Here is a 13990-nt window from a genome sequence, read left to right as displayed (position 1 = left end):
ACAATGGTCGTTCCTGTAAACATTCCATATCACAAATCAAATCACATAAACTAAATCACATAAACCCAAAAACACAGAAACAAACTGCACATAAGAACAAGTATCTACAACCCAAAAATACAGTCTTGCATATAACTATTTAATTTGATTTTTGGTTTTCATAGCTATGATTATTATCTTTGAACGAATAGGGTTATTATCTTTGAACGAAATTTTTTTACCACTCTTTTAAACTCCTATTTCAGGAGAAAAATCACAGGAGCCCTTAATTTGGGTGAAATCTAAAGTTTAAAAATTATTTGGATTGTAGATCTTAAATTGACCCTAACTTTCACTCCCATTAACCATTTTTCTATTATTATATATGGATTTGGGGGAAAACATTGTTTTCTATTTTTTAGAAATTTATTTATTTTTTTTCAAACTTTGCAAAAATATTTAAAATAGTTAGACTTTGAATTTTGAGCTAAAATTTTTGGTGAGGTGTTTTCATGATTTTCTAGTCATTTCAACAAATTTTGAGATTATTTGAAGCTCGTTTCACCATACTCTCAGTTTTACCAACCAAACAAAAATATAAAAAACCTAAAATGAAACTAACCTTGAAGGTGAGTTTGTTGCTGAAACGAAAGAAACGTCACAAACCACCCATCCAAAACGAAAGAAAATCATAACTAAGTACATAATTAACGTAAAGAATGGAAGAATTGTTGAGGATGATTGCGAAAATGGAAAGTAGGTAAAGGGTCCTCAACTTTTCCAAAGACTTTCAGTTACCTCTAACGACAACTCTAACTTTTACAAATGAAGAACTACCACCACAAACCATAGTCAGCTAAGTCACTACCAACACCACAAACACACACAAGACCACAAAAATGCAACGAAGCAAAGAAGGAGAATGAACGAAAGGATGCATTAATATAGAACACACATTTATTTCAGGTTGGTGCACATTATGAAATCTAGTTAACATTCAATGCAATCACTTATGCAATTTTTTTTTAATTAAAACACTAGTGGAAAAATGACTTTTTATAACGTACAAAAATGATCTTTTATAACGTAGTTACTGGGGACATAGTTCTGGGCGATACAATAACTCTGCGCATTTTATATTATAACTGATTTTCAAAACTACGTTATAATATGTCTTAAACTTATTTACAAGTTTGCCATCGCATTTCATATTATAACTGATTTTCAAAACTACGTTATAATATGTCTTAAACTTATTTACAAGTTTGCCACCGCGTTTCATATTATAACTGATTTAAAAAAATACGTTATAATATCTTCCTATTATGATGGATAATTTTTGTCCGTTATAATAGGCTTGTTATAAAATGTCATTTTTCCATTAGTGAAAGAGTATATTAGTAATTTAGAGGTACAGAAGAACTTAGGAGGTGCAGGAAGCACTCTTTGTTTATCAATGGCATTCCACTTCCATCATTATTATTAGGCACTTCATCAGTAATGGTAGGGATCAAAGCTTTTGGCCCTAAGGTCGCGCTCTGCCACTTCTGCAACATTCTTTAACCTCTGCCTAATCCCTTTCAATTTGTAGCCTACATAGCTATCAATTCTTACACTTTAATCACAACAACAATAAAGGTATCAATCCAACCTTTCAACACTCACTCACTACACTTCCAAAAATAACCTTTCATTCCATGTACTGTCCCATCATGTCTAACTAAAACTGGTTCATTGTTTTCTCAAGCATCTGTTTTAGTTCTTAGTCAAGCATGCATTTCATTTAGCTTGTAATGCAACTTTTACATTCTCAACTTTGTATTATTTTAGTTCTCGGTTGCATAGTGTATGGTTAATTAATTTCGATGTCCCTTAAGTCATCGTATTTGACTTGTTTTCTGCACATTTCTATATTTCCAGCTCTGAATATGTTAGTTTTCTGCTATACATTGTTATGACACGCTAGCTTTCTTGTGGTTATTACATATACATTTGTTGTTTACTACTTTTTGTTTTTATTAAAGCCCCAAAAAAAACTAGTTCTTTTGCATTCATTTGTCCTTATATTCACATAAATTAATCCTTATACTATATTAATAAAGGAATTAGTTATGTTTTGTTTGAGATGGTTTAGACAAAAAAAAATATCACAAGAGCTAAAAAATATGATTTATTGTATTAAGAATGTTTTATTTTATTACGTGAAAAAAATGCTTCAATACGTATATAGTGAAAAGGACATATCTATCATCTAATTTGGTGATTTCTAGTTCGGAGAACAAAGCATGTGGTTAAGCGTGAACCAATAATTGCCGACAGCCAGAGTTATAACAAAATATTTAACAAATAGGATATATTCCATTAATGGTGGAAATAACAAAATTGCTTAACCGTCTCTACTGAAATAGAAACAAAATCCACATATCAAACGGTGATTAGTTTGATTATTAGATTAACTTTGTTTACTTAATTATATTTAACTAATGAAGTTTGTGTTGTTTAATGCTATAATCTTTTAATCCGGTGCGTTCAATTTATTTTGTAGTATATCTTATGGTTATGATTAATTGGGCACCATGAATAACTTTTCGCAGTGGTTCACGGTAGAATTCAGCACATTATTTATATCAGTTTTTAGACCCTTACTTTAGCGTTAGTGTGCATAGAAAAAGTAACAAAAGTAACGTGTCGTCTGCATTGACATTCAAGTTATCGTCTCTCACCAACCGAAAAAACGCGGAATTGAAACCTTCTGTATTTAACTCTCACACCTCACTTCTACCTTCTTCTTAACCGTACCTATTCATTTCATCCTCGATTTGCGTCAACAAATCATCCTTCACTCGCATCACAATCACAGGTTTTTCTTCTTCTTCTTCTTCTTCTCTTCTTAAATATAATTTCAAATACAAAATTGCCGTCTTTGTTTCACGGGATTAGATTTCGTTGATTATTCACGAACCCTTTTGTGATTGTTTTTGTGGGTTGTGATCAGAATCTTGATCCGATTGCGTGTTATTAACTATCTAGCTCTAATTGAATGTCATTCGTTTATGATCAATATGTATGGGTCTGTTTATATTGCTAATTTGGCGTATGCTTAGAAGGATTTGCAAATTGTTGTTTTATTCGTTGATTCGGATGATGAATTGGACTTGGTAATCGTATTTGAAAATTACGCATTATAATTTTCTTTATCATACCCATTATTTGCTTTTACAGTCACCGATTTCGCCTCTCAATTGTTGCATTGTATATGTTTGCGATGCTTTGTTCGGTGTTCTAACTAGACGTTTGGGAGAGATGCAGTGAGATCATCAATGGTTTAAAAATCGAGATTGCGAAATGTTCCATGACCTTGGAATTTTTTTGTTTTCAGGTTCAGTTGCTGTTTATTGTTGTGAAATTTTGTCTTTAGTTTGAAACTTAAAGTTCCGGCTGATATGAGGAATGGAAATCAGACCGAGTATTCTGGTGAAAGTTCTGGTTCAACATCTCTTAGCAGTCAGAAGGATGTGGAGGACGACCAGATGATTGCTCTTGTGCTGTCGGAAGAGTATGCCAAATTAGATGGAGCAGTTGCCCGGCGGCTTACCAACTTGGAACCTGTTCCTGTAAGAATTCCCCCTAGAATTCCTACTTTTCAGACTAAAACTTTAGATTTTGAGTGTTTGACATGTTATGGTTGTATGAAAATGCATTATAAAACTAGATAGTAATAGCTTAAGCTTTTAATAATGTTACTCTATGACTATGTGGTCCGGATTTTGATCCTTTTCTCCCATTCTTTCTGAATAAAAGTTCAAGTTTAACAAAAGGTAGGATAGATAGGTTCATTGTCCAATTTATTAGGGTGAAAATTCAATTTGTTTATCCAATTACCATCCAATCCAGCTAGATATAAATCCAATCAATCCATCCAATATAATAGTAAAGGTTAGTGAATTGGTAGGACTGAAACACCATTTATGATTGAATGGATTATGGACCATTTAACATGTTTTGTAATCTATTGGATCAAGTAGTCTAGAGTTCATTGGTTGGGCCTAAATCTTTAAGGGAAAAGCGTTGGATCTTTCCATGTTTAGTGTGAGAAGGTATATAAATATGGAACTTCGTTTTATGTTAGTTTTTTGAAAAATAAAATGATATACTTGAAACAGATTGGATGGTTTTTTGTTAAATGGGGGATACTGGATGGGTTGGAATTTATTAATGCATTTCAACAGATCATAAATGGATTGCTGTTTTTTCCCCACATGTCCATTATAATTAAATTCAAAATGTAGCAACATCATTTAATATCCCTTATGTTCAAGCGTAGAGGTTCTTGGGTGAGTTGTGAGTTAGTTATAAAATGGGTCACATGGTTTCATCCTACAGTTTAAGCTTTTTTGTGAGAATTGGTTCAGGACGTATATAATGCTTTGAAAGGACAGAACGGTTCGAGTGTTGTTATTTACTTCTTCCTTTCTCCGCTGGTGTACTTTCTAGATTTGGCTAAGCTGTGCTTTGTTTGTATTCTGTGGTATAATAACCTATGCTTCATTGGCTTTGTCATCACACTGAAAAGCAGACAAAAATTGTGTAATTGTTCTCCCCCTTCTTCGAGAAGCTAGGAGGGAATTATATCTTAGTTTTGATTAATTTTTTTGTTAAATTTCTTCTAATGAAAATTTCTTGAAATTACAGCATGTTCCCCGGATAAATTCCTTTATCCCCACTGTAAATGATGCCAGTATGGATCACCAGCGTCTGCTTCAGAGGTGTGTGTTCCTCCTATCTTAAATGCACTATTTCTTAGGTGAATATTCTAAAACTAATTTTCTACGGACCCCTTTTGTAAAAGATGAATGTTAAAACAATTGCCATGGGCAGAAAAGAAGAACTTTTATTATTTACCATTTGTAATTTAAAACATAACTGGTCAAGTAAATATGTTTTTATATGAATAACTAGAAACAGAAACAATGCGATTACTTAAATGAAAATGAATTGAGACTGAAAAGTTCTCTGTAGCCAAGTACAGAGTTGGAGGCAAGCTTTAGTTATAGCAGCACATTTAGGAGGTCATGTAGTAATGGTTGGAAAAATAAAAAAGCTGCTAGAAAAAGCTGTTGCTGAGAGCAATATACTAGCATTCTTTCTAACTCTTGGAATAAACGATGTTAGGGATTTTCAATACCTTATCATCAGTGAAATGTAAAACAAATATCATGTGGTGAAATCAATTAGCAAGGATTTCAGCATGCAAGTACTTGCTGGTTTTATTTTTGTTTGTCAGGTACTGTTTTTTAATTATAGAGAGATTATATGTGCATATTCTGAAATTGTATCTAAAATTTTTGGTTGTTTGATTGTATAGACCGGACCATTGTATCGTGGATGAAGGGAGAGTGTTCCCGTGTTAGCGTTTGGACGTGTACTCTGTATTCTTTGGTTTCAAGAGTAATAAACAGATTCTTTTCAAGTAATCTGGGTGCGTGTGAGTGTGTCTTTTCGGGTGTGGTTGATTTCTTGGTTAAAGAAATCTATCAAATTGGTCTGACCTATCGGATCCCTTTGAGAGGAGCACGTGATGGAAGGAAGAGTCAAGTTCCTTGGAGGGAAAAATGAATGCGTTGGGGAACACTGTGGAGGAAGTGAAGGCAAAAACCAGGGAGGTTCACCAAGAACTCAAAGAACTAACCAGAATTCTTGGAAGAAGACCCAGGAACCAAGATAAAAGTTCAAAGGGGAGTCAGGAGTCGGTGAATGGAGATCGGTTGGGGAAGAAAGAGGACCCAGAGGAAGAACTGGAGGAGGAAAGGGGTGAAGTACAAAAAAACTAGATGAAGTGGGTGGAACTACCCTTTTGAAGGATTGGACCCAATGGGATGGATCGCCAAGGCGGAAAAAATCTTTGACATACAAAATGTCATGGGTAAGGAGAGGATGAGGTTGGCATACATTTGCATGGAGGGAGGTGCAAGCTATTGGTTCAGGTTCTGGAAAAAGAAAACCAAGAACCCTTCTTGGGAAGAGTTGACAAAGGCACTAATCAGGAGGTTCAGAGGAAGAGATAGATGTTCTGTTTTTGAGAAGTTAGCAGCAGTGAGACAAGGGGAAACAATGGAGGATTATGTTCAGGAATTTGAAATGCTGGTAGCCCAAACTATAGAATTAACAGAAGAGCAGCTGCTAGGGTATTTCTTTGTTGGGTTGCAAGGAGAAATAAGAAGCCAAATTAGACTCCACAACTTGAGAGATCTCCTGAGAGCGATGGAGATAGCAAAGGATGTGGAGGAGGCCAGTAAAGACCCAAGAATGAGTGAAGGAATGGCCAGCAGGAATAATTAGACATAGGGGAGATACCAGGGGGTTCTGGAGCTGTTTCCAGGACAAAGACGTTAAAGGGGGGCAAGAATGGATAAGGTACTACAAGCAGTATGAGTACCGTAAGGTAGGAAGGGACTAATAACACGGTGGGGTGCAAAGTAGGAAGCAATGCAACAGGGAAAACAAGAATCGAGGGGTTAGGAGATTTATCAGAAATTATGGGAAGATAGCCCGACCCTTAACCGATTTACTGAAAAAGGGGCAGTTCAGTTGGTCCCCACAGAGCACAAATGCTATGCAGGCCTTAAAGGAGGCTATAATCACTGCCCCCATTTTGGCTCTGCTTGACTTCACATAGACATTCCACATTGAATGTGACACCTCTAGTAAAGGAGTGGGTGTTGTTTTGTCACAAAATAAAAGGCCCATTGTGTATTTCAGCAAGGCTTTATCGGAATCATCTCTCTCCAAGTCGATTTATGAAAAGGAGCTGATGACCGTTGTGCTTGCCATACAACATTGGTGACCCTACCTTCTTGGCCAGAAGTTTTTCATTAGGGACCAAAGGAGCATAAGGTACTTACTGGAACAGAGAATCACAACTCAGAACCAAGAGCTAAGTTGCTGGGCTATGAGTTTGAGATCGTGTCTAGAACGGGGGCTTCCAATAGGGTGCTGGATGCTTTGTCCAGGAAGGGGGAGGAAAATGAGGAAAAAGATATGGAGTTGAGGGTGATTGCCAAACCCTTCTGGCAGGAGTTTCAAGTAGTGTTGGAAGAGGTAGAGGGTGACTGGGTCCTGCAAAAAATCAAAGAAGAAGCAAGGGCAAACCCCAACTCACATCCAGTGTGCACCCTCGAACATGATCGCCTCCACTATAATGGCAAATTGGTTTTTTCAGCCCAGTCCGCACGAATTCCAAGGTCATTAGCTGAGTTCCATGCCACACTAACAAAAGGGCATTCAAGGGTCTACAGGATATATCGAAAGGTAGCCCATTCATTGTATTGGATTGGGATGAAGAAAACAATGATTGATTTTGTGGCGGCATATCTGGTTTGTCAGCAACATAAATACCTAGCCTCATCACCTCAAGGCCTGATACAGCCTTTGCGCATTCCTCAAGTAGTGGGAGGAAATCAGCATGGAATTTATTGTTCGGTTATCCAAATCTAATGGGTATTATGTAGTGTTGGTGGTGGTAGATCGGCTGAGCAAATGTGGACACTTCATACCCATAAAACACCCTTATACAGCCAAGTCTATAGCAGAGGTATTTGTGAGGGATATTGTCAAATTGCATGGGATACTAACATCAATCGTCAGTGACTGGGATCTTACTTTCCTAAGTCTATTTTGGAAAGAATTGTTCCGGGTACAGGGCACCCAACTACTCATGAGCACTGCTTATCAACCAGAATGGATGGGCAGACAGAGGTTCTCAACCGAATTCTAGAAACATAGTTGAGGTTTTTAGCTTAGAATAGCCAAAAAGATGGAGTTTGATCTTACCTTGGGCAAAGTACTGGTACAACACCAGTTACTAAGGAGTTGCCAAGTGTGCCCCCTTTGAGGTGGTATATGGGAGGCCTCCACCAACTCTAACACGGTTTGTGCTAGGGGAAACGGCGATGGAAGCAGTGGCACAAGAGCTACAAACCCGGGATGAGGCGCTCAAACAATTGAGGTATCATTTGGAGAGGGTGCAGGATCAGATGCCTAAGTTTGCCAACAAGAAAAGGAGACCAACAACAATTAAGGAGGGGGACTGGGTTTACCTAAAGATCAGACCCTATAGGCAAGCATCTATGCCTACCAGACTACACCTAAAACTCTCAACTAGATACTATGGACCTTTCCAGGTGACTAAACAAGCAGGACCAATAGCTTTCAGAATTCAGCTGCCAGAAACAGCTAGGATACACCCTGTCTTTCATGTATCACTGCTGAAATTATCTGTGGGAGCACAGTAGGTTGGGAAAGAGCTACCGGAGGACCTATAAGGGGGAGGGTTAGTCTGTTGGCCTCTCATGGTGCTGAATAGGAGGACTCATCAGCTACAAGTGCTTATTGAGTGGCAAGAGGGGGGATTAGAAGGAAAACTTAGGAAGATGAGATGACAATGAAGGAGTAGTTTTCGGAATTCAACCTTGAGGATAAGGTTGTTCAAGAGGCGGTAGGTAATGATAGGGTTTTAAAAGTATATGAAAGGAGGAAAAGAAATTAATAAGGAGGTTGTAGGTTGTTAGGCGGTTAGGAGGCTTGTTGGGTAGTTACGGGTTGGTTAGCAGGTTGGGATGGCGTTATAAGAGGGCAGAGGTGTCTGGTGACAAAAATGTTTTTGGTTCTTTGATTGTATAGACAAGACCATTGTATCCTGGGTGAAGGGAGAGTGTTCCGATGTTAGTTTTTGAACTTGTACTCTGTATTCTTTGGTTCCAAGAGTAATAAACAGATTCTTTTCAAGTAATATGGGTGCATGTGAGTCTCTTTTCGTGTGTGTTTGATTTCTTGCTTAAAAAAATCTATCACCCTCGACCTCACTCACCCTAACAACCTAACTCACAACCTAACTCACAACTACTTCTTAATATGTTTCTTCCTATCATACACATTATATCCTATCACTCAGTATGATAATAACCTTTTTATCTAGTATAAGCTCAATTTCAAGTTATAGATAGACAAATCTAGATTCTTTTTTCTCATTTTTTAACATAAACTTCTGGAGTTAGTCTTTTCCTTTTTAATTTAGAAAAAAAGAATACGTAAGTCAAATAAGAAATTGAAATAATTCAGTCCATTCCAATGAAGAAAAAAATATTGTTGCGAAAAGATATTGATTTCTAAGATTCGAAGGTTCGAAGAAGAAATACTTTCTAGAAATACACTGACGAACACTAGACTATAATATTCATATTTAAAAATCAAATAATGTCCCATCTATCAAAATTGAACATGCAAATAATGACTAGGTTCTATTCTGTTTGACATGTACTGTTTGTTAATGATAGAAAGACTATATACATATTTTGAACCATTAATAACATAAGATTAAGTCTTTTGAATCTTTGTCCATTTGCAGTTGTTGACCAACATATTGATGTGTTAGGAATCTACATGGATAAAATAATATTCATAAGTTTAGCCTGTATTCTTGCAATGATTTTGTCTTTGTTATAGATACTCAACCTATTGTCTCTTCACTTCTTTAGGTTGAATGTCTATGGTTTATGTGAAGTCAAAGTATCTGGCGACGGGAATTGTCAGGTGGGTTATTACAGCAACTACTTGAGGCATAAGCATTATGACAATACCCTTTGGAATTTGTGATAATTATTCCCCTACATTGCAGTTCCGTGCACTCTCTGATCAGCTTTATAGGTCACCTGAACACCACAAGCATGTTCGCAAGGAGATAGTAAAACAGGTATGTTGTACTATTGTCTGTCATTGAAAGAATAATTCCCACAAAATATGGCAACCTATTTGGAAATTTGGTTTTCATGGTTTGTGGTTGTTTTACTAGGTTAACATTAACAAAATGCCGATTTGTAGATGAACAGTTTTGAATCAATGAAAGCATATTAAAAGAAAGGAGAGCGGAGGGGAGATATTAAGCAACATTTTGTTCTTTTATAGTGTTTGAGATTAGTGGACAATTGTTGATTAAAGAAAAATGTATTAGTTTAAATACCTAACTCTATACAGTAGGAAGTGTCCTCAAGAGAAGAAATTAAAGATTTAGGTTAAATTATTGGCTTATTTAGTGATAAAAATTGTTATTAAATCATGTGAAGGAAGTGGTGCAAATCCTTTGTTGTAAGTGGCGGAACAATATGAAATTTATTAATTATATTAAATATAGCAAATGGAAAATTTGAGATACTTATTTGCTTAATGTTTCTCTTTACCAGCTCAAAGATCACCGTTCTTTGTATGAATGCTATGTTCCGATGAAGTACAAAAAATACCACAAGAAGATGGCTAAGTATGTATCTTTCAAATAAGTCATCACTTAAACCATTGTATTTACAATGGGGCATCTGATTTATGGCTTCTTTAAGTGTCATTTTCATCAAATAGAGACTATATTTACCTTATTCTAATGCTTGGCAGATCTGGAGAATGGGGGGACCATGTTACATTGCAAGCAGCTGCTGATAATGTTAGTTCTGCTATTTCAAACAGTTTGTTACTTTTGTTGGATGCTACCAATTGATTATTATTTTTATTCATTTTTTTCTTAAATATTTTGAACTTTCTTTTCAAACTAAGATGAAAAGGTTCAATTTGATTAACTAAAATAGCATTCTTATAGAAAAAGATAATTTAGTACCTTCTCAACTCAACTGTGGACATTTGTCCAACTGGATTATAGAATGATAGAACAGAAAAATGTCATGTCACCTAGCAAAAGCTATTATTAACATAGTAATATGCATTAGTATTAGATAAAATGTATTGCATGTACATATTTATTTATTTTAATTTGTTCGTATATACGTGTTTATTATACTTTTGTTTATAGTTGGCCCCTATAGTAGGCCTTATTGTTGACTGTTAATCTGTTCCCTTTTCGTGGAGGGGTTTTCGTGGAGATTTTTGTCTTGTATTACTAGTTGAAAGATTATTATATTGTGATCCAAGCCTTGATTTGGATTTCAATGAATATATATTATTTATGTTTATGAAAGGAAGGTTGAGGGAAGATCATACTATATAGAAATGTAGGTGAACTGGATGTGGGTACTCAGAAATTTGATATGCCAGCTAACTTGAAAAGCTTTTTTCAAGATTCCCTTGATAAGACAGTGAGGACAAAACTATTGGGAGAATACTAGTGTGAGTGAGATGTGAATGAAGAAAAATTCACATTTGAAAAGAATGGAAGAAAGGACTATAAATGTGGAAGAGGCCCATAAACCTGATGAATTAATTTGTTTATGTTTTTGGTCAAATTTCATTGTGTGGTTTTCTTGCCTAGTCCATTTGATTGCATTGGGGAAATTTGGATATATTGCTACATGGAAGAATGTGCGAGGGAAACCGTAATCAGTATTTTTGTTTTAAAATAAGTTTGGTATTCCCATCGTTTGCGCTTGTCCCCGCATTAGTTCTGGTTATTGAAAACCTTAAATAATCTCTCCCTTGACAATTGCTTGCTAGGAATTGAACTTGTGACCTTAGCTTTGATACTAGTTGTTAAGTTATAACTTATAATCACATTGCAACTCTTTTTACTTAAGAGCATAGTTATCTAAGTGCCACGATTCTATTATTATTTGGTTCACTTGGCTTCCTTCACGGGACAATTAATCACCTACAACATACTCAAAACAAAAAATAGTTGAGTTTGCTTATGTTGTGATTTTTAATAGAAGAGAAAAATGCACAATGTTATAGTAATGAAGTATTTATGTGATTGATGTTCATGCAATAATTATATTCTCACAGAAATTGAAATTTGCATTATCTAATTACTGACTTTTACAACATATATTCTATTGACAAACTTGATCCTTTGTTTTATTGTTAATATGATGATCTTTGTTGTGTGATACTTCCAAAATGTCCAATAACGTTTATTGTTTCTGATGTAGTTTGCTGCAAAGATATGCCTTCTAACATCATTCAGAGACACCTGTTTTATCGAAATTATACCATTGTACCAAGCACCGCAGCGTGGTAAGGCCATCATTATCATTCTTATACCCTGCCATAACTTCGTTTAACCTTGAAAGTTTTATTACGAGCAACGAAGGACTTAATAGAGATAACATGCCCCATAATTTATATTCTTTTACCTTATAGATGTTGTTTGAACAACGAGTATGCATTGCAGTTTCTGAATGGCAGTACCCCTTAGCTTTCCCCCGAAAGAAAACATTTTAAGTTGAGAAATATATAATTCCAACCAAAGTGGTTTTTCCTAAGCAAAGATAAAAGTACGAGCCTCTTCTAATCGATTTATGTTCATAAATTGACACACTTATAAAATCAAGCCTATAATAATAATTGAAATATTCTCATATCTTTAATTTTGAAAATGTGAGTAGTATACAGTAGTACTTTCTTACTTTTTTGTTTCCAATTATTTCCTTAATGATGCAGAACTTTGGTTGAGCTTCTGGTCTGAGGTTCATTACAATTCATTATATGAAATCCGAGGTTTGTCCACCATAACTTGATCCTTCTTTAGATTGAAACTCAATTACTTTAAGTGTGTTGAATAAACTTTTATTAGTCATTGATTATTACCTCTCCTTTTGTCCTAGATGCACCTATCCAGCCTAAACCAAAGAGGAAACACTGGCTGTTCTAGGAGAGGTAGATAAAAGCATCAGTCCTAAGATGTAGTGCTGTGTATACATTCTGTATCATTTATAGGTCAAGGAGAAAATGTCCACTACACTGCCTTTCGACTGAGACTTTGGCAAGTAGACCTCTTAAACTTCCAATTGAGAATATACTCCTTTTCTTATATGGAAGACATCTTAATATTACAACTATCTACTTTTTGTATCAATTTATCTTTACCACACCATCACAAGCATTTGTTTACCAGTTGGAGCCTTTGTTGATCAGTCCCTTGGATGTGCAAAATATCTAAAATAGTAACACATTATGAACACAAAGTCCTATTATACATTTTTCGGAGAGCAATCTACAAAACTGAATATTGAAAATTCTATTTGCCAGAGTATTAAAGATGCAGTCGGTTGTGGACATTTTTTTCCTACACATAAAAAGAGGAACTTGAGGGGAAAGAAATCACTTGTATTTTTTTGCTGTATATTATTATTTACAGTATTCTTGTTATGATTTTTTTATTAATTTATTATTTTATTTGTATTTTATTTCATTGCTTTGTAAAATGTAAATCATGTATTGATGTATTGATTTACTAAATTTTAAAAATTGTTTGAACCATCCAAATCTTTTGTTTCCCCCCTAATCATGTGCACTAGCCTTTATAAATGCGTATTTGGATAAATAATTTTGGTGCTTATTCAACAAGAACTTATAACGGCCACTTTCTGAGCTAGTCTAGGTAAATTTTTCAATAAATATTTAGATAAAAAGGTAAAACAGATTTAGGTGAAATGAATCCTATTTCTCTCAAATTAAAATAATTTTGCACTGTAATTTTTCTAGAATTTAGATCAGAGTTTTTAAGAAAACTGAAGTATAAATTAATTTTAGTTTATGAAAACTGTAATTCATGTTCTTAGTAATTTGTTTAATTGCATTTTCATGTAAGTATTTATTACCACGTCTATTCAAACTCACTTGTTAAACTAAGACTGTATTTGTTAAAATTATCTGAAAGTAACAACAAATTTTAATTTTTTAGCTGAGATACTCTATTGATAAAGTAATCATAAATTATTTTCGTTAAAGCTTTCTAAATGGATGACATCTGCTAGTGGTTTTTCATGTTAATGAATTGTCAAATCGTTGATAGAACTGTTTTGTTTATGGTTTTTTTCATAGGATGAACTGTTTTTGTTGGCCGGCTTAAAACACCCAAATGCCTTCTGATTCTTGACATTTATAAGTAATTTTTGGCTAAATTTAACTGTCATTAAATTGACTAAAAATTTAGAGATGTTTACTTCTTGCAGCCCTATAATGTACTCCACCATTGCCTTTGTCACCGTTATACGAATACCCTATTGTCGCTGTTGTG

The 13990-nt window shown here is 34.9% G+C and overlaps 1 protein-coding gene across 1 annotated transcript; it reads left to right on the top strand.

Moving 5' to 3' along the window:
• The first annotated feature begins 2630 nt into the window (after positions 1-2630).
• Positions 2631-13236, top strand: LOC124839128 (Cysteine proteinases superfamily protein). Its single transcript, XM_047314861.2, has 10 exons — positions 2631-2839; positions 3359-3593; positions 4672-4745; positions 9513-9567; positions 9653-9727; positions 10215-10288; positions 10417-10465; positions 11901-11985; positions 12412-12468; positions 12576-13236. The coding sequence occupies exons 2-10, from the start codon at positions 3423-3425 to the stop codon at positions 12620-12622; spliced, it is 687 nt and encodes a 228-aa protein (XP_047170817.1). The 5' UTR covers positions 2631-2839; positions 3359-3422; the 3' UTR covers positions 12623-13236.
• Positions 13237-13990: the final 754 nt, after the last annotated feature.

This window comes from Vigna umbellata, chromosome 4 (genome assembly GCF_029865625.1).
Source record: "Vigna umbellata cultivar VRB3 chromosome 4, Vumbellata_1.0, whole genome shotgun sequence".
Taxonomy (NCBI): Eukaryota; Viridiplantae; Streptophyta; class Magnoliopsida; order Fabales; family Fabaceae; genus Vigna; species Vigna umbellata.
This window is presented reverse-complemented; position numbering and strand designations above follow the sequence as displayed.

Excerpts from the sequence above, each read along its gene's own strand:
- LOC124839128 (XM_047314861.2), top strand. The coding sequence starts at position 3,423 with ATGAGGAATGGAAATCAGACCGAGTATTCTGGTGAAAGTTCTGGTTCA. Across the intron at positions 9,568-9,652 it reads CTGGCGACGGGAATTGTCAG|TTCCGTGCACTCTCTGATCA; the intron begins GTGGGTTATTAC and ends CCTACATTGCAG. Across the intron at positions 9,728-10,214 it reads GCAAGGAGATAGTAAAACAG|CTCAAAGATCACCGTTCTTT; the intron begins GTATGTTGTACT and ends TCTCTTTACCAG.